The sequence below is a fragment of the Petaurus breviceps genome, unplaced genomic scaffold (assembly GCF_028583685.1).
Source record: "Petaurus breviceps papuanus isolate PSGF00001 unplaced genomic scaffold, PetGlider_PUasm1.0 189, whole genome shotgun sequence".
NCBI classification, from domain to species: Eukaryota; Metazoa; Chordata; class Mammalia; order Diprotodontia; family Petauridae; genus Petaurus; species Petaurus breviceps.
The window spans coordinates 1,263,823-1,284,629 of NW_027185809.1; the positions used below are offsets into that span (position 1 = coordinate 1,263,823).

General features: G+C 37.4%; 1 protein-coding gene across 1 annotated transcript in view; it reads left to right on the plus strand.

Annotated features, from left to right (window-relative positions):
• The window catches only part of COX16 (cytochrome c oxidase assembly factor COX16), a 124,841-nt gene that overhangs the window by 85,265 nt on the left and 18,769 nt on the right, over positions 1–20,807 (plus strand). Inside the window, exon 3 of the mRNA XM_069091783.1 lies at positions 1,293–1,355. Coding sequence (XP_068947884.1) covers positions 1,293–1,355 — 63 coding nt within the window. The remainder of the gene's footprint in view (positions 1–1,292; positions 1,356–20,807) is intronic.

Here is a 20,807-nt window from a genome sequence, read left to right on the forward strand (position 1 = left end):
ACAAAAATTAAAACAGCTTTGAAATGCTCTCTCGCATTCATCAGTTTGTCCAGGATGACAAAAAGGAAAGTGAAAGTGTTGGAGGATAGGTACTCTACTGGACTGACTAGAGTTGTAAATTAATTGGCCCAGCCATGTTGGAAAGCAACGTGGAGCTGTACTTCAAAAATCACTAAATAAATTATGCATATCTTTTGACTTAATACCAGTATTAGGCAGGCCCCAAAGAATCAAAGATAGGGAAAGGACCCATAAGTACAAAAATATTTATGTCATTACTTTTTTGTAGTACCAAAATACTAGAAATTCAGTTGTGGAATGGCTAAATGAATTATGATATATGAATGTAATGGAATAATATTGCACTATAAGAAATAATGAAAGAGAGAAATTCAGAAAAACCTGAGCTGTCTTGTGATAACTGATGCAAAATGAAGTAAGTAGAATCAGGGTAACAATTTTACAGTAACTCCAACATTATAATGGAAAACCACTTTGAAAGGCATAGGAACGGTTCAAAAGTCTAATGATGAAACCTACTTCCCTTGGCATAGAGGCAATCAGCTAGAGATAAAGAATGAGAGATACATTCTGAGACACAGCCTGTGTGTGGATTGATTTGATTGTCTATACATAATTGTTACAAGGCAGAACTTCAGTTGTTTGAGTTGGGGGGCAGTGATACCATGGACACAAAAAACCAAAAAGGAACAAATTCTATCGATGAAGTAGCCTTCAAATAATACAGAAGAGAGCAGAAAGAAGTTGAGAGAGATGCAGATAAAACAGTTGTGGAACCATCATGTCATGTTTATTATTTACTTAAAGAAAAACAAGTTCTAAGTAATAGAGATTTGGATTAATATAAAATCCTCTTTTTTCTTTGGTGTATGTGGAAATGATCAGTGTCTTAGTGATTATCAAGTTCATTATGTTTTTAAAAATACATTTTTTAAAATGGATTTTCCTTTTTCTCCACATTTGGAAGCATATGCACAAATAAGCTTCTCCCACCACATTACAGTGGCTACAATAGAGGTTATTTTCTTATAAAAGTATGCTTTATACTTTCATACTAAAAAAAAAAGCCTTCTTGATCCATTATTTGTTTACCCAGAGGGTAATAATAGATCAGTCTGGAAAAGGACAAAATTATATAGCACACAGCATCCCACCTCAAGTTCTCCCCACTCTCACCCCTAGAACAACTACCCCCTCCCAACTTTTATAAAATAAAATCAGTCCTTTCAGGCTTAAATAACTCATGTGGTTCCTTCTCTGTTTGTCTACAGCTTGATCCAGAATTTGAAGAAAAACTGAAAAGGAATAAAGTGTCATTGGAATCTGAATACGAGGTACAGTATGATGTTTATTCAGAAGGGCCAATGGCCTGTTTTTGACTGTCCTTTCCAGCCAGCATCAGGGAGTATCTGCTGCTAAACTAAGACTATGTCCACTCCTGTGGGCCTATTTTCCTTCCAGCAAAACCTCTTCTTTTTTTTCCCCCTGGGTATTTTTTTTGATCATGTGGTGCCTCTCTAAATACAGAACTCTTTTGAAGTCTGATTACTGAAGGTACATATATACTTCACTAGTACCTAAATGTACTGATTACCAGTTAATGAAGATATTGGATTTTGCATTGGTACGTTTAGTTCTGTTCTAAATCCCAACCAGATTTCTTCTGTCTGTGCAAAGGAAAAAGTCAAGAAGCAATTGTTGTCAAAACAAGTTCATACCAAATTTTTTCATATGCCTTCCCTTCTCTTTTTTGGTCCTTTGATGGTTTTGGCCTGAGTTGCTTCAGGCAAGTAGAGATACCATCTCTTTGAGTAGGAATGGAAAAAACCCCAGCCTGAAACCTGTGGAATACTTAATGTGACATTATAGCTGTCTGGTTTTCAATTTGAGGGTGAAAAGGGAAAAAAAAATCTCCTTTTCCCTTACCCCCCATCTTTGGAATGTGGGTGTTACCTGCCACATGTTTTCCCTTCCTGTGGGACAGTTCTTGTTCCCTAGTTACCGCCTTTGACTCCATTCCTGCAGTAATTTTTCTCAGCACATGTATTTGGGAAAGGCTGAATGAGCCCAGGTGACCCAGTTGTTCAGCCTTTATCCCAGACAGCAAATAAAGTATTCTAACTTCATTTAGCTGGGGGGGGTGGGGTGGCAAAGGAAAATCCTGGACCCAGTTTGGTTCTTTTGGGAAATTTATTCAGAATTATTCAATCAAAATCTTATGATTTTTTTCTTGATTTGGCTCCCAACCAGTAGAAAGCCTGGAACTTCTGAACCAGGTCTAAATCCTTGGTCCTTTCTAAACCTCTGCATACCCAAACTAAACACTGTTCTTTGTTCCTTAAGTCCTCATTTGCAGTTAAGAACATATATGAATCAAATGCAATTAAAATATCTCAGATTTTATCTACAGTGAGCTACTTTTAAAAGCACTACTTTATCAACAAATAAAACTACTTTAAAGAAAAAAAAAAACTCTAGGTTATATATCTGTCCTCTTATACAGAAATCAAAGTAAGAGCCAATTGGCTTCCTTGACCACCTAGATTCTCAGCCAGGAGAAAGTTCCCCAAAGATCAGATACTCCCCGTATTCTGGTTAGAGCTGTCCCACCTGCACTAGTGGACAATGACGACAGCTGCCCTGCTGATCTTCCCATAGCTTCATGATATTATAAATGCTACTTCTGCCGCCAGCCACCCCTTCTTTTTGCCACTGCCATAAACCTCCAAATTCCCAGGTGCTATTCACAGCACATAAATATTCATAACACATACAGAAGATGCCATATAGTATAAAGTATTGCTTGAGACCACAATGGGGATACAAATAAAAGCAAAAAAAAACCCCAAACAACACAGTCCCTGCCTTCCAGGACCTTACATTCTAATTAAGAGGAAGACAGTCCTAAAAGGAAACTGAAGAGGTGGGGGTTGAGAGGAGAGGAGGACGATTTTGCAAAGTCCAGAGAGTTGTAACCATTGCTGGAGGGGAATGAAACAGGTTAGGCCAATTCCCAGAATGGAGGTCTCCGAAAAGAACGCGACAATTGGAGAAGGGGGCTAGCCAGTCTTTTCCTGAAATGTCTGTTATTATCTGTCCTCTGGACAGGCTAGGAAGTCTTGGTATATATAAGTAGCAGAGCCAATTTTGTTTAGAGTGCCAAGGTAAGTGTCTGTTAGTCTTTATATGCACATCACAGAATCTAGCTCATTCACCTATAGTCAATAATGTATACTTGAAGGAAGTCCACACTGAAAAATCCCTTTTTACCATGTTTAGAAATTTTCTGTTTTGTGGTTGGGTATGCCTTTCCAAGAGGCTGCTAGGTGGCTCAGTGAATAAAGGGATAGGCCTGGAGTCAGGAAGACCTGAGTTCAGATGTGGCCTCAGACACTAATTAGCTGTGTGACCCTGGAAAAATCACATAACCTCTATTTGCCTTGATATACTGGAGAAGGAAATGGCAAATCACTCCAGTATCTTTGCCAAGAAAACCCCATGGATAGCATTGGCAAGCTATGGCCACAGTGTCACAAAGAGTTGAACTCTTTGGAATGAATGAACAGCAGTGAATGAATGAATGAATTTGGAATGAATGAACAGCAGTGCCTTTGCAAACTTTGTGAAGTTCATGGTTACCAGCAGTATATGATTGTGCTCTTCCTGTCTCCTTCCAAAGATAGGAAGTCAATATAGACAATTTCCAAAGGTTTACTAGTGTTTATGTTTGAGAAATACTTGGTACCAGTTGGTGGCACTTTTCTTTGTATACAAGAAGCATAAGTCTTATACTTCTTGGTGACAGCTGTAGCCATATCAGGCCAGTAAAACTGTTTCTTACAAGCTCTAGGATCCTTTCTTGATCCATAGAAGGAAGCTAAGTGGCACAGTGGAGAGAGTCCAGGACCTGGAGTCAGGAAGACCTGAGTTCAAATTTGGCCTCAGACACTTTATAAGCTGTGTGATCCTGGACAAGTCACTTAACCTCTGTCTGCCTCAGTTTCCATAACTATAAAATGGAGATAGTAAAATCTTACCTGTCAGGATTGTTGTGTGGATCAGATGAGATAAGATCTGTAAAGTACTTAGCATACTGCCTGGCACATAGTAGGTGTTGTATAAGTGATTATTCCCTTTCTTTTTCCTTTTTCATCATGTGAAGCTTTTTATGACCTTAGAGAGCTATGCACTGAGTAGTACCAGCTACTTCCTGGTACTATTTGGGGGGAATCAGGAACAGTCTAGTCTGGTGCTCTATTGCACTGTTCATAATTTCTGCCATTGTCTCAACAATAAGGTACCTTCAGAGGAGTCCTGTGGCATTGCTACCTTGTTTCTTGGCTTATCTTCCCATAGATGTTAATGAGACTTTTCTCTTCCCTAGTCATCCAAAAACAGTTCAGACTGGCTTTGGAGTCAGAAAAGCTGGATTAAAATCTCACTAATCCTGACTCCTACCTTTATGACCTTGGGTAAAAAATGAGGGGGTTGGACTAAGTGGGCTCCAAGATCCCTCCCAACGTCAGATCTTAAAGTCCCATGAAAAAAGTGAAGTTCATGTATCCTATTGACCTGCTGTCTGGTAGAAGTCCCAAACTGTCATCTGCATTGCTATTTGTTTATAATCCATCTCCTTGAATATTATGTATAGCTTTCACTCCTTTCTGTATCACCACAGCTTCATTGTTCTGTGTCCTCCTAGACAGGGCATCTTCATTCCTATTAGTCTTCCCTGGCAGTCGTTCCAATTTCATATTTGGCTAGTGTTGCTACCCATCTCTGGCAAGCTGCGTCTAACTTGGCACTGATCAGAATAGAAGTCTTATCATTGACAATTTACTTTGAAGCCAAGTGTTCCAGCTTGTGTTTGAGCTAACAAGTCTCCTTATCATTAAAGCCTCTGATTTTAAATTCACCTGGTTTCTTGTGACTATCACTTTCTTGGTAAAGAACTGCTTCTAAGCCCTTCAAGCTGGCATTGGTATATAGGGCAAAAGTCTTGCTTGGATCTGCATAAGACACCACTGCTGCATACATGAGGTAGTGGACAGTCTTTGAAAGCTTGTTCCCATCAATCTGTTCAACCATCTCTAAAAGATCTTATGAGTTTTAAAATAATTGCATTTCTTGCCCTTCTGCTATTTGTAATTCTTTAGTCATATTTGTGGTGTGTACACATTTTACTTTAGCTAATCAACACTGTCATCTTCCTCTTGTCTTCCAGGGCCTTCCCAAAGACAATGATATTATTAAGTTACACCAACACTTGTAGGTAGCTCCTGTCTCCAGCTTGGGAAAGTGGTGGGTTCTCCCAAGATACATGGGATGTATGCTCAAACTGCTAAAATCAAGTTGGGCAAATCAATCAATAAGCATTTATTAAGCTCCTATTATGTTCCAGACACTGCTATTTACTGAGGATACCAAAAAAGAGGCAAAAGACAGTTCCTGTCCTCAAGAAGCTCACAATCTAATGGGGGAAACTGCATGCAAACAAATACAGTTATCCCTTTCACATTCCTATTTTCCCATCATGCTTTTGATACATCACATGTTGGCATAAGAAATTAAATGGAAATTTTTTGAGAGTTTTGTGGATGACACAGAAAAAGTTTTGTAATTCAGGGGCAGCTAGGTGGTGCAGTGACTAAAGCACCGGACCTGGAGTCAGGAGGACCTTGGTTCAAATCCGGCCTCAGACACTTAACACTTACTAGTTGTGTGATCTTGGGCAAGTCACTTAATCCCAACTGCCTTGCCTTTCCCCCTCCAAAAAAAAAAAGTTTAGTAACTCAGAAATGCATAAGATACATGTATAGTTTTGTATAATGTCAACATATTTTATTTTTATTTTTTTTAATACCATAATAATTCAGACTTTTTCTCTGGTACAAAGGAAAGGCCAAAAAATTTTATGCGAACTTTCCAGATTGCAGGGGCACCGCATTCCTAACACCCACAATTCTGAACAGATGACTGTACCTACAAAGCAAGCTATATATAGGATAAATAGGAAATAATTAACAGAAGAAAGGCCCTAGAATTAAGAGAGGTTGAAGAAGGCTTCCTGTAGAAGGTGAGCTTTTAGCTGGGACATCCTATTTAGGAAGTGAGAAAACATTTACCTTTTGCTAAAACATTTGCCTCAACCATTCCTTCCATTCTTCTGCTATTGGACAAATCCCCCAGAGGGAAATTTCTTTGGATCCCCACTTTGGAAACTAGAGAGCTAGTTCTCTTGCTGTGTTCAGTACCGCCACCTGGCCTTATGTATGCTCTTTATGCCTCTGCAAAGGCTGCATGTGTAGGTGTGCAGATACTGGGGCCCAGATTCTTGTTTACAGTATTCTGCTAATATCTTGAACAGATGCCGATTGGTTGCAAGGAGGGCTGACATTCCTCTGACACAAGGTATATCTTCAGCACTAGATTATCCATTGTCTCCTTATTACTGACTGTTTCTTTGGGAAATTTAAGGTTACCTCAGTGTGTCCCAAGTATGATTAGTTTTTGTTCTTCTAAGGCCAAATCCTTCTAGAAACTATAACAGTATTTGCTTTAAGTGTGTCTCATAAAATGACTGGAAAATGAGGATCACTTGTGTTCCACTGTCTGGGACAGCCATGCAGTCCACATACTTGATGCTTTGCTGTGACCTCTGTACAAGGATATAGGATCGGGGGATCATAGAGTTAGAATTTGAAAAGACCTTAGAATTCTTTGAATCCAGCCCCTTCATTTAACAAATGAGGAAACTGAGACTCAGAGTTCCATGAGATCAAGTAGAAAAGACCCATTAAGAATTGCTGAGGAATTAGCTAATACGGTGGAAAAGGAAGATGACAAATGTTAGAAGGAAAATTGAGACACTAATGCACTGTTGGTGGAGTTGTAAACTGATCTAATCAATCTGGAGAACAATTTGGAAATAAGCCAAAGGGCTATATAACTACATACCCTTTGATCCAGCAATGATGCCACTACTAGGTGTATATCCCAAAGAGATCATAAAAAATGGAAAAGGACCCACATGTACAAAATATTTATAGCAACTCTTCTTGTTTTAGAATTGGAAATTGAGGGGATGCCCATCAATTGGGAAATGGCTGAACAAGCTGTGGCATTTAATTGTGATTGAATGCTCTTTTGCTATGAGAAATGACAAGCAGGATGTTTTTGGAAAAACATGGAAAAACTTACACAAACTGAGGCAAAGTGGAGTGATCAGAACCAGGAGGACATGATACTCAGTAACAGTAATATATGATAATCACCTGTGAATGATTTAGCATCTCAACAATACAGTGATCTAAAACAATTCCAAAGGATTCATGATGAAAAATGCTATCCACCTCCAGAGTAAGAACTGATGAAGTCTGAGTGCAGATAAAAGCATACTGTTTTTCTCTTTCTTTATTTTTTGTGGTTTTTTTTCCCTTTGGGTATGTGTCTTCTTTCACAGCATAACTAATATGATAATATTTTTTGCATAATCAAACATGTATAACCTATATCAAATTGTTGACCATCTCAGGAAGAGGGGAAGTGAGGAAGAAAATTTGAAGCTCAAAATTTTTTTTAAATTAATGTTAGAAACTGTCTTTACATGTAATTGGGGAAAAATAAAATATATTTTTTAATTCTAAAAAAAAAAAGCAATAGAGACTTTGGGGGTAGGGGGAAGGAGAATTGCTAATGAGTTCATCCCTGACCTCATCTCTGTTTCCTGTTGCTGGTCCTGTAGCCTTCAGGTTCTTCATCATCAGCACTGCATTCTCATAGGTGCATGTGTACTGTATCTTTTCCTCAGTTGTAACAGAAGGTAATTCTATCTGTCTGGTTTTCTCCAGATGGCAGCATTCATATATCATTCTGTCATGGTCTCCATTCCCATGTTCTGGTACCTTTCCAAGGGGAATGGATTTACCCATGGCACTCTCCTTCAGAAGGTTTCTTGTGGGTTTCTGACTTAGGATCTGTATGTCTAGTGTGACTTCTATGCTTTGTTTCTTAAGCTCATATATTGACAGATGTTCCTGAGATATTTGCAAATGGAGTTTCCTCAATGGAATACTTCCTAACATCTTTGAGATTTCTTTACATTCCATGTGTTGACTCCAACAAGTTTTCAAATACTGCTAAGTTCTGTGTAAGGTCTAGATTACCCAATTGTATTCATCTTTTCTCTCTCTCTCTCTCTCTCTCTCTCTCTCTCTCTCTCTCTCTCTCTCCCTTCCCCTCTCTCTCCCCCCTCTCTCTTTGTCTCCCTCTCTCTCTTCCTCTTCTTTCTCCTCCTCCTCCTCTTCCTCTTCTTCTTCCTCCTCTTCCTCCTCCATGAAACCAGGTGGAAAAGACCCATTAGGAATTGCTGATGAATTGGCAAATATGACAGAAAAGGAAGATGATAAATGTTGGAGGAGTTGTGGAAAAATTGGAACACCAGTTGGTGGAGTTATGAACTGGTCCAACCATTCCAGAGAACAATTTGGAACTATAACCAAAGGGCTATAGAACTATGAATTCCTTTTGACCCAGCAATACCACTACTAGTTCTGTATCCCAAAAATATCAAAGAAAATGGGAAAGTACTCATATGTACAAAAAAAGTACAGCTCTTTTTCTGTAGTGACATATATCTTCAGTGGATTTCCTATCCTGTCCCGTTCTTCAAGTCGAGTCAATTCAGCAAGCATTTATAAAATCCCTCCTAAGTGTCCTGCATTATATTAAGCACTGGGGATTCAAAGAAAGGCAGCAAACAAATAAATAAATGTACCTGCTCTTAAAAGACCCTACAGCCCATTGGGGGAGACAACATGCAAACAGCTCTGTCCAAACAAAATGTATGCGAGATAAGTTGGAGATTAGCTCAGACAGAAGGGACTCAGATTATGAAGGACCAAGAAAAACTTTTTGAAGAAGATGGAACTTTAGTTGAGGTTTGAAGGAATACAGGGAAAGTAAGAGGTAGAGATGAAGAAGGGAGAGTGTTCCAGTTATGAGGGACAGTTGGGGACGATGCCTGAAATCAGGAGGAGGGTCTTGTTTGAGGAACAGGAAGCAAGCCCTGAACCAAGGACTACAGTCCTCTAACTCTCATACTCCATCCTTTAAAACTTTGTTAATAGTCATTATAACACTGACCCCTACATATCAGTCATTTCTGATGGATGTTAATGTTCATAAGGTTCATGAGGAGTTCTGTAAGTGCCAGACTCGTATTTTCACAGTATTGATGTATAATGACTATATTTAACCAAATTATCAAAGAAAACTGTACTAATTGATGAATCTTATACTATACAGAATCAAGGAAATGCTCTAAGACAATTGACATGATAAATATAATGAAGCACATATGTAAATTGTAAGCAATAACAATAGACATTTGCATTCCAACAGGCAATTACTAAAAAATGTTCACTTGGACACTATCACATAAAAGCCATTCATCATGCAGATGCAATAGAGAGGTACAGCTTTAGCAAGCAGAGTGAAGGCCATTACATAGAAAAGGAAACGAAACAAAACGATTTCTAAATAGATGAAAAACAAAAATAGAAATAGTGTTCAAAACAAACAAGCAAACAATTCAACTGATAATTTCAACGAAAGAGAAGAAAGTAGAATAATAAAACAGGAAATACAAATATATATCAAAAGGGAACAAAATTATGGAAGAAAAATGCAATAAGTAGCAAATTTAAAATTAGAAAAAAATTTAATAATCTGCAGTTTTTCCAGAAATGAAAATGTTTAACTATATTTTCAACTTTAAGCACAAGGCTTGTAAAGGGATTAACATAATGAATTAACATAAAAACATAAAAATAAAAATCTGGAAAAAATAAAAATTCCATTTTTAATTGTACAGATTTTACATATTTAAATATATACACACATATATGTCTACACACACATACATACAGCAGTAATACTAAGATTCTACTGTTAAAAAAATAGGAAGAATTAAAATGTTATCTAAATTCCCAAAGAAAAGACAGAACCACAATTTCAAGAGAAAAATTACCAAGGATATGTAACAATAAGAAAACACTGCTAGGCCCAAAAGGCTTTGGTCACCACACCTTCTCCTTCCTGAATGGCCCCAGTGCTCTGGACACATGCTTGCAGTCCAGTTCTGGATCCATTCCTGGGGGAGCCTCTAAGGAAGGAGTGGGGCAGTAGGCTTCCTTTTCTCCCATTCTTTGCCCCTTTAAACCCTGACCATCTCGGTGACCTCGGCTACAGTTATTTAAAGCTTAGGCTTAGCCTTACTTCTAGGTTTTCCCTAAAAGAAATGAAAAAGTACTGTGTACAATATAAATCAATGTAGGCAACAGATAATTTATTCCTGCTAAACATATAAGACTCACAGAATGAATTGACAGAACAAATTAAAACAGGATGAGGAACTTAACTGCTGTTATAAGCAAATGAGAGGTTGATACATCTTATCAGTCGGAGATGGGGATACAAGTATAAAGAAAATGATCCCTGTTCACAAAGAGCTCACATTCTAAAGAGTATAACGCAGTTTGCAGGTCTGCTGATTTGGCATTTCACAGTTAACCTTGGCTCTGTTCCGACTTGATCAAAATTCATGTCTCTTAGTCAGGCCATAGAATTGGTCTCCACTTGTTGTTGGTGGCCATTTTTCCAAAGAAAAAATTACCCTTGTCACCCATCAACTTCATTCAGTGAACATGGACTCTCTCTGCCTCTGGGACACACAAACCTGGACAAACCCGCCTCAAAGTTGCTGCTCGGTCACCTACTCAGGGAGGGATTTGGCCAAGGTTATACAGATTGTAACTAAGATTTGAACTCACATACTTTGACTCCACAGTTAACATTCTGCACTGTGCTCTACTTCTAGCAAGGCAGAGAGCCTTCAGTGTTCTACATTCTCCAACACCAAATATAATAGAGATTGAAACACTTTTCCATCCAAGCTATAGAACATTCATTGATTGATATTGGCAATAATTGATGGTTGATATTGGCAGCTTTTTTTCTTAATGCTTTATTAACTTCTGATTTACATTATCCATTTCAGCCAGATTTTGAGTTACAAACTTTCTCCCCATTTCTCCCCCACCCACTGCCCCAGAATAGCATTCCCACAGGATAGCCCCTCCTCCCATCTGCTCTCTCCCACATTTTCCCCCATACCCCTTCTACTTTTTCAGTGGATCTCTATGCCTCAGTGCCTGCACATCCCATTTCCCAATTACATGTAAGATGGTATTAATAATAGTGTGTGTATATATATATATATACACACACACATATGTATATATACATATACATATTTGAATATTTGATTTCAAAACTTTCAATTCCAGATTCATTCCCTTTCTTCCTTGTCACCCACCCCTACTGGGAAGATACGCAGTTCAGTATGGCTTGTACATGTGTGGCTAATGCAAAACAATAACATAGTAGATATATTGTAAAAGACTGATTACACTTCCCTCCCTCCTATCCCATCTCCCACCTGCTCTACTCTCCACTTTGATCCCATCCCTTTTCAAAAGTGGATGCTTCCAACCTCCCTCCTCCCCAGCCTATCCTCCCTTCCATCATCCCCCCTCTCATTCCCTTCCCCCCCACTCTCCTGGAGGGTGAGATACCCTATTTAGTGTGTATTTCACTCCCCCCTCAAGCCAAATTCAATGGGAATAAGGTTGACCCATTCCCTTTTGCCTTCCTATTCTTCCCCTCCATTGTAACCATTTTCCCTTGCGTCTTCTGTATGAGATAGTTTACCCCAATCTGTCTCTCCCCATCTCCTCTCATTATATTCCTCTCACCTCTTAATTTCACCTTTTAAGTATCATCCCTTCCTGTTAAATTGGTCCTGTGCCCTCTATCTATGTATACTTCTATCTATGTATATATATATGTAAACATATATATACACACACTCACATATGTTTTCATATGCCCATATACCCTCATATGTAGACAAATATATATTTCTAATCCCTTCAACTACTGAGAAAAGTTTCAACAGTTACAATTATTGTTTTTCCATGTAGGAATGTTAATAGTTCAACTTTGATAAGTTCCTTATGATTCCTTTTCCCTGTTTACCTTCTCATGCTTCTCTTGCTTCTTATATCTGAATGTCAGATTTTCTATTCAACTCTGGAATATCATATTCCAAGTCCTTCGATCCCTCAGTGTAGAAGCTGCCAGATACTGGGTTATCCTGATTGTGTTTCCACAATATTGAAATTGTTTCTTCCTGGCTGCTCGTAATATTCTCTCTTTAATCTGGGAATTCTGGAACCTGGCTATAATATTCCTAGGAGTTTTCTTTTTGGGATCTTTTTCAGGAGGTGATCGGTGGATTCTTTCAACCTCTGTTTTGCCCTCTGGTACTAAAACGTCAGGGCAGTTTTCTTTGAGAACTTCCTGGAGGATGATTTCCAGGTTCTTACTTTGGTCATGGCTTTCAGGCAGTCCAATAATTTTTAAATGATCTCTCCTGGATCTATTTTCCAGGTCAGTGGTTTTTCCCATGACATATTTCACATTGCCTTCTATTCTTTCATCTGTTTGTATCTGTTTAACAGCATCTTAATTTCTCATAAAGTCATTAGCTTCCATTTGCTCCAATCTAATTCTGAAGCAATGATTCTCCTCATTGAGTTTTTGAGATTCTTTTTTCCATCAAGCAAATTCGGCTTTTTAAGGCATTCTTCTCCTCACTGCCTTTTTGGGCCTCCTTTGCCATTTGAGTCAGTCTGTTTTTTAAGGTATTATTTTCCTCAGTCAGGCTGTTGACTCTCATTTCATAATTTTCTTGCATTGTTCTCATTTCTCTTCCCAATTTTTCCTTCACTTCTCTTATTTGGTTTTCAAAATCTTTCTTAAGGTCCTCTATGGCCTGTAACCAGCTTGTATTTTCCTTTGAGGCTTTTGGTGCAGGAGTTCTGACTTCACTGTTTTCCTCCTGTTCCATGCTTTGCTCCTTTTTGTCCCCAAAATAGGAGTGTAATGTTGGAATCTTCTGTCTGCTTTGCTTCCTTTGCCTGCTTATTTTGCCACTCAATTACTTGACTTATGGGCTTTTTGCCACAGTAGGACTCTGCCACCAGACAGGGGAGCTTTCATCCCAAACGCTGGGGTTTTCTCAGCTGCCAGAGTTATTAGATGGGTGCCGTCTCTGAGGTCTCCACACTCTCTGGCAAGCTGGACATACACCCCAGAACTTCCACCCTAGACTGCAATCCAGATCCAAGCAGGTTAAAGCAAGAGCGATTACCCCTCAGACTGGTGCTTGGTCCCCCTGCACTCTGCAGGCCAAGAGCTGAAGCCACCAGGCAGCACTGGCTGGCTCTGCCGGAGTCTCAGTGGCTTTTTGCCCTGGGGGTAAAAGCCACGCACTCCCACTTACTGGTCCCAAAGTCCAGACTGTACTGACCTCTCACTTTGTCCTTTGTGTCTATGTGTTGATAAATCTGGAAATGGCCACAGCTGCTGCTGACCTGGAGTCCCTCTGGCTGGAGGCTAGTCAGGCCTGCCCTGGGGCTAAAGACTTGGCGTGGGGCTGGGCTCAGCTCCCAGAGCGCTGTGCTGGATTCCTGCTGGCCTGCTAGGCTGTCCTCAGCGGGAGGTTAGCTTCTCTGTGTCATTTTGTGGGTTCTGCAGCTCCAAAGTTTGTTTAGAGTCCCCCTTTTACATGGATTGGGGAGGGTGGAAGCTGGAGCTGCGGGAAGGTCATGCTTCTACTCTGCCATCTTGGCTCCACCCCCCTTTTGGCAGCTTTTTGATTTATGTTTTGTAGATCTTCTAAAAGATGGAAGTGGTTTAAGGACAGTTGGTTGTTCAAAGAATCTGGAGAAAGCAGTTATCATGACCCTGATCTCTCATAACAGACTAAAACAATGCAATAATTTCATCTGAAAGAACATTTCACATCCATAGTATGCCTCATCCTATTAAAAATGAACAGAAATCTATTTTCTCTCCTACCCCTAATCCATTGAAGAAAAAGGGAAAAGAAATTCCTTATAACAAATAAGCTTTGTTAAGCAAAACAAGTTCTTTCATTAACTGTATACAAAAATATTTGTTTCATTCTGAACCCTAATTCTGTCAGGAGGTGGATCATATGGATTGTCATGGGTCCTTTAGCATCATGTGTAGAGAGCATATTGATCATAGGTCTTTCAGTTTTCAAAGATGCTTGTCTTTATAGTGTTGATGTGTAGCTATGTGATGCTGGGCAAGTCACTTAATCTCTTTCTGCCTCTGTTTCCTCATCTTTAAAATGGGGAAGATAGGAATAGCATCTCCCTCTCAGGGTTGTTGTGAAGATCAAATGAGATAAAATTTGTAAAGTTTATATAAATTATTCTTCTGGTTCTGCTCATTTAATTTTTAATCAGCTTATAAATTGTTCGTTTTCATAATATTGATATTAGACTATAAATTTTTTGTCTTGTTTTGCTGTCTTCATTCTGCATCAGTATATATGTCTTTCTATATCTCTTTGAAATCATCTTCTTCCTCATTTCTCTCCACACAATAGTATTCCATCACAATGACTTACCACAACTTATTCAACCATTCCTCAGTTGATGAGCATCTCATTAGTTTCTAGTTTTTTTTTTTATCACAAGAAGAACTGCTGTAAATATTTTTGTACATAGAGAATTTTTTCCTATTTCTTTGATCTCTTTTAAATACAGGTTTTGTAGTGGTAAAGCTGGGCCAGAGGGAATACACAATTTAGTAATTTTTTGTGTATAATTTAAAATTGCTTTCCAGAATGGTTGTATCCATTCACAAATCCATCAACAATATGTCAGTGTTCCTGTTTTCCCAGAGCAGTCATTTTTGTTGATCTTACAAATATAGGGTAGAATCTCATAATTGCTTTAATTTGCATTTCTCTAACTAGTAGTGATTTGGAACATTTTTTCATATGACTATGGAAAGCCTGGGTTTCTTACTTTGAGAACTGCCTGAACATATATTCTTAGACAATTTATCAATTGGAGAATGACTCTCAACTCTTTTAAATTGGAATCAGTTCCTTATATATCTTGCAAATGAAATCTTTATCAGAGAAACTTGTTGCAAAGATTTTTCCCCTTTTAACTTTAATTTTCCTAGCTTTTTGAATTTGTGTAAAAACTTTTTCAATTTTACGTAATTAAATTCCACATTTTATCTCCCATGATTCTCTTGGTCTCTTGTTTGGTCATGAACTTTTTTGCCATCCATACATAAATAATTTTCCCCACGTTTCTCTAATTTGTTTATGATATTGCCTTTATATGATCAAATATCTGTTTGGAGTTTATCTTGGTATGAGGTATGAGTACTATACTGGTATACAATTTTCCCAACCATTTTGGTCAAATGATGAGCCCTTAGGCTAGTAACTGGGGTCTTTGTGTTTATTGAATACATTAGCTCTGTAGTTTGTGTAGCTAATCTTTTTTTTGACCAGTACCATCTTTTTTTTTTTGAGAATTAATGCTGTATGATATAATGTGAGATCTGGCAGTGCTAGACCCACTTTGTTCCCACTTTTCATTATTTCCCTTAAGATTCTTGTCCTTTTTTTGCCTCTGTATGAATTTAATTATTATTTTTTCTAGTTCTATAAAATGATCCTTTGGTAGTTTGATTTGAGTAAGTAAATTAATTCAGGTACTGTTTTCATTTTTATCACATTGACTTGCCCTAGCCATGGACAACTGATATTTTTTTTCCCAATTATTTAGTTCTATCTTTATTTCTCTAAGCAGTGATTTGTGGTTTCATTTATGTAGTTTTTTTTTGTGTCTATCTTGGTAGGTAGACTTCTGACATTCTACACATTCTGTAGTTATTTTAAATGAAATTTCTTTTTCTATAAACCCTGCTGGGTTTTATTGGCATTATGTAGAAATTCTAATGATTTGTGTCAATTTATTTTATATGCTGAAAATTTGCTGAAGTTATTGTTTTAGTTAATTTTTAAGTTGTCTCTTTAGGGTTTTTTAAGTACACCATCATATTATCTGGAAAAAGTGATAATTTTTTCCCCTTTACCTGTGTTTATTCTCTCAGTTTCATTTTCTTATCTTATTGTTCTAGATGGCATTTCTAGTACTAAGTTAAATAGAAGTGATAACAATAGATAGCCTGTTTTACCCCTGATTTCAAAGGGAGAGATTCTGTTTGGTAGCTCTTGGTTTTAGATATATACTATTTATCATTTTAAGGAAAGGTCCATTGATTCTTCTGTTTTCTTATGTTTTTAACAGAAATGAGTGTTGCAATTTGTTAAAAGTGTTTTTCAGCTTCTAGTCATATAATTGATTTTGTTAATATGGTTAATTAAATTGATAGTTTTTCTAATATTAAATCAGCTCTGTATTTTTGGTATAAATCTAGCCTGGACATAGTATATGATCTTTGTGGTGTGTTGTTTGAACCTCTTTGCTAATATTTTATTTAATAATTTTGCCTTTATGCTTATTAGAGTGGTCTATAGTTTTGTTTTTAGGTATTGGCTCTCCCTGGTTTATGTATCAATTCCATATTTGTGTCATAGAAGAATTTGGTAGGACTCCTAATTTTGCTATTTTTTCAAACAGCTTATATAACATTGGAATTAATTATTATTTGAAAGTTTGATAGAATTCATCTTTGAATCCATGTAGTTCTGGAGTTTTTTTCTTTGGAAGTCTGTTTATGGCTTGTTCGATTTCTTCTGTTAATTTGAATACTTTGCATTTTTGTAAATATTCATTTATTTTATTTAAGTTATCGGTTTTATTGGCCTTTGGTTGGGGAAAAATAGTTTCTAATAATATCTTTTATTTCTTCTTTGTTTATTGTGTATTCATTTTCATTTTTGATGCTGGTGATTTGATCTTTCCCTTTATTTTTAATCAAATTAGCTTGTGGTTTATTTATTTTTATTATTTCCCCTCAATAAAACTTGTTCCTAGTTTTATTAATTAATTCATGATTTTTTTTTATTTCAACTTTGTTAACTACTTTTTTGATTTTCAGGATTTTTATTTTGGTATTGGGTTGTTTTTTTTTAATTTGTTGGCTTTCTGGTATTTTTAATTTCGTGTCCAGCTCATTGATCTGTTCTTTCTCTTTTGTATTCATCCTCCATTACTTAATCCTGCTTCAATCTTCTGTATATGGTTTTGGATCCTTTCTACTTAGCCTTTCTCTGAAGCCTTTAAATGTGCATACATACAAGCCAATATATAAGTATCATGTACAGTATGGATGATAAATTGTATAACACTAGGCTATAAAGCTTCTTGAGGTGAGAAACTTTCTTACTCATTTTTTGTATTCCCCAAAGTGCTTATCCCAGAGCCTTTCATTGTACAACAAGTTTCTTCTGAATGAGTGGATGGATGGATAGATGAATCCAGAAGAGGGAGAAATAATTTCACATGGGGATGATGAGGGGACACTTAAAGAATGAATAATTGCTAGTGTATTGTACTGCCCAAGACTGACCATTAGCTTTACCTTTTCCTTGCCATAAGTTTTTGAGTCAGTCTATCAGGGAACTTCTTTTCACATAGGAATATACACACAAAATTTTATATCAGAAATCTGTGAAAAAATAGATTGCACTTTATAATCATTTTTGTTGGAATTCCTCTTCTGAGATCCTAGGAATATCATATTCGCACTTTTTTTTTTCAAAGTCTGTGCCTTGATTTCTTAATTCTATCAGCTGGAGATAATGATACTTTCCTGGAAGACATGTGATAAGGTTAAATCTCTTGAAAGTACTTAAGGATCACTGAAATAGAATCACTACACACATTCACAATATCGTGATTTAGTCTCCTTTTAATTATTTAAGCAGCTGTTGATGATCCAGGCCTCTGGCAGCTGTGGTATTCCCACATAGAATGAGGAAAGTCTTAGAGCCTTTGCAGAAGCTGTGCTTTTAATATTCCAGTACATATTAACATTTGCCAAATCAGTCTGTTTGATTTATACCTGGCTGCTTTTTTGAACTCCCTCTGAATTTTCGTCTACTTTGTGTCCTAAAACATGCTTAAAGGATGAACCAACTTCACACACATCTATCTGCCTTATTTAGGTCCTCCTCACCTAAACTCATATGGCCTCTAGTGCCACAAACCAAATATTCCAGAAAGGTCCTGTTATTTCCATTTGCATAATTAATCATGACCTTCTCCATAACTGAAATTTAATGGAACTTGGCTTTCAAACAGTACAAGGACTATGCACGTAAAATATATCTTCAATCGTTGTTTTAAAACCATAATATTGGCCCCCAAATTGTTAGCTGATTTTTTTCTTTTTTAAAAAAGGTTAATTTCAAAGTAATGCTTTCTTTTACTCAATACAGTGAGTAATACATGTATTTGTCATGCTAAAACAATTTTGAAGTTTTTCAAACTGATTATAAAAGCCTCATTTCACAATGAAATTCTTTTATCTCTGGGGTAGGACAGAACAGTCATTACCAGGTTATAGAAGATTTGAACTTAGTGATAGCCACAGCAACAAATAATAAATGAGAGACAGTTTCTTTCTTTCTCTTATATGTGAAGAACCTCAATATTCAAGAATTCCTTGAAGAGAAAAATGACTTTGAGACATTTGATGGCCAGAAAATTATCTAGATATAAAATGGTTTCATTTCTGCATCTGTGACAATACTTGTCACTCCCACATTCCTAATATTTTGTGCCAGGATTCTGGAAATGTGCTAAATTTACCTCATTACTTTATGCCTTAGCCACGGGTGTTCCAAAGAATTCTCTCCTTTTTGTGTACAAGACAGTTATAGCTCCTGGAAGTTGGGCTGATTACCAAAGGTATTATGAATCTCTCTCTTTGAACTTAAAACAGCCGGTATAAGCCTTTTCACATGAAAACGTTCTTTCCTTTAGTTACCTGGACAACATACAGTGATTGTCTAGGTCAGATTTGTGTTAACATTAAAGCTTATCTAAAGACTAAGATTCAAGAAACCTGGATTCCAGCCCATCTCTGCCACTACCTGGCTGTGTAACCTTTAACAAATAATTTAACCTTTGTGACTTTTGGATCCCTCATATATAAAATGAGAGGGTTAGATTACTACTAGATGGTCTCTAAGGCCCTTCTAGCACTAAATCCTATGATCTTTAAACTCCTTTCCACCTCTAATGACCTGTGACCCATCAGGAAAGTTTTCTGTGACTCTAGAGAGATAATACTATTTACTGACTGCTTCCCCAACAAGTTTCTCACCCTTGAATCTCATCTCTTTTTTCTCTCTCCTCCATAAGTCCTGCTGAAGAGGTAAGAAGGATGTAATGGACAACTGAGAAAGCAAGACAGTGAAATCAATTATAATTTGGTAGGAGTGTTTATTAACTGGCCGGTGATTGCTTCTCAGAGGGAAAGACCGCAGCCAGCTTTCTGTTAGACATAATTTTATAGAAAATGTGGTTGCTAGCAACAGAGTATGTTTCTAAGGAGGTGCAGTGCCATTAGTATTGTTGCTACTGAAGTGAAGCGAAGCCATGATCCCTTAGAATCCGTGGGAATCTGTGGCATGTTTCTAGCAACACAGGTGAAACATTTCTTTACTATTGGGGCCTATTAGGTGGTTTCCAAGGAACCTAGTAGGGGTCCCCTTCTAGCAGGTTGCAACTGGGAGGGGGCTTTGGTGTATAATTTCTGGTGGGCACTTCAAAGGAAAGGAAAAAAATATAAATGAGAAATGCTAGAATGAAATAGAAAAGGGAAGTACTCCCTTTGAGGTGGGGAGAAGGTTAATACTCCCTTTTTTCGGCAGCAACAGATCTCATTAGTCCAATCTGTATTTTGTTACTCTGTAGTAATGCTTTCCCTGAAGGTGGCAGCATTAACCTAGACAGTAGTCCAAGGTGTCTGATGGTTGTGAGGCAAGATATCTTCATTAAGCAGAACTTTATGGGTGCAGTTTACTGGATAAAGAAAGGAAGAGCAAAATGTCTAATGTTACCCTGTAAGTTTCCTTTGTAAGTGATGAAAAATTTTCATCAGTCTTCACATGTCATATGCTTGACATTCTGCCAAGATAGCTGGTGAAACTTCAAGTCACAAATGGGTCAGCCACTTCACATTATAGGATTACCTGTCCAAAAAAAGGGGAGGGGAGACTGAAGCTTACAATTGCCTCTTTTGTCTATTCTTTTTTTTTTTTAAAGCAATTGGGGTTAAGTAACTTGCTCAAGGTTACACGGCCAGGTGTTTCTGGGTACTAAGTGTCTGAGCCCGGATTCGATCCCAGGTCTTCCCAACTCTGGGGCCAGTGCTCTTACTCGCTGTGCTACCTGGCTGCCCCTCCTTTCTTCTATTCTATGTCTTTTTCTCATGATTGCCATCTGAAAAGCATCCTCCTAAGAGAAATTGTCAGAAGTGCACAATCTTTTTGTTTTGGTTAGTAGAGGTAGATTCTTTCTCAGATAGGGTTAATAACAACCAAGAAAGATGGAAACCATGCTGAAGAATTTTTTTTTAATTATACTTTTGTATCATGTTTGAATTCACAAGATTTTAATTTCCATATGAATTAAATATCCCTAAGGGTTTAATATCCTGACATGATTAAACTGAGATTTAAAACATGGCACATTTGGCTGAAAGCAGAGCACTTTAAATATTTTAAAGTTTTACCTGCCTGCAAACTTATTCAAAAAATACATTCAAAGAAGAGAAGTTCAAAGATTTAAATCTTGGCTCAAAATGACTGATGGCTGTTGCCATAGAAGAGTTAGTAGACTGTTCTA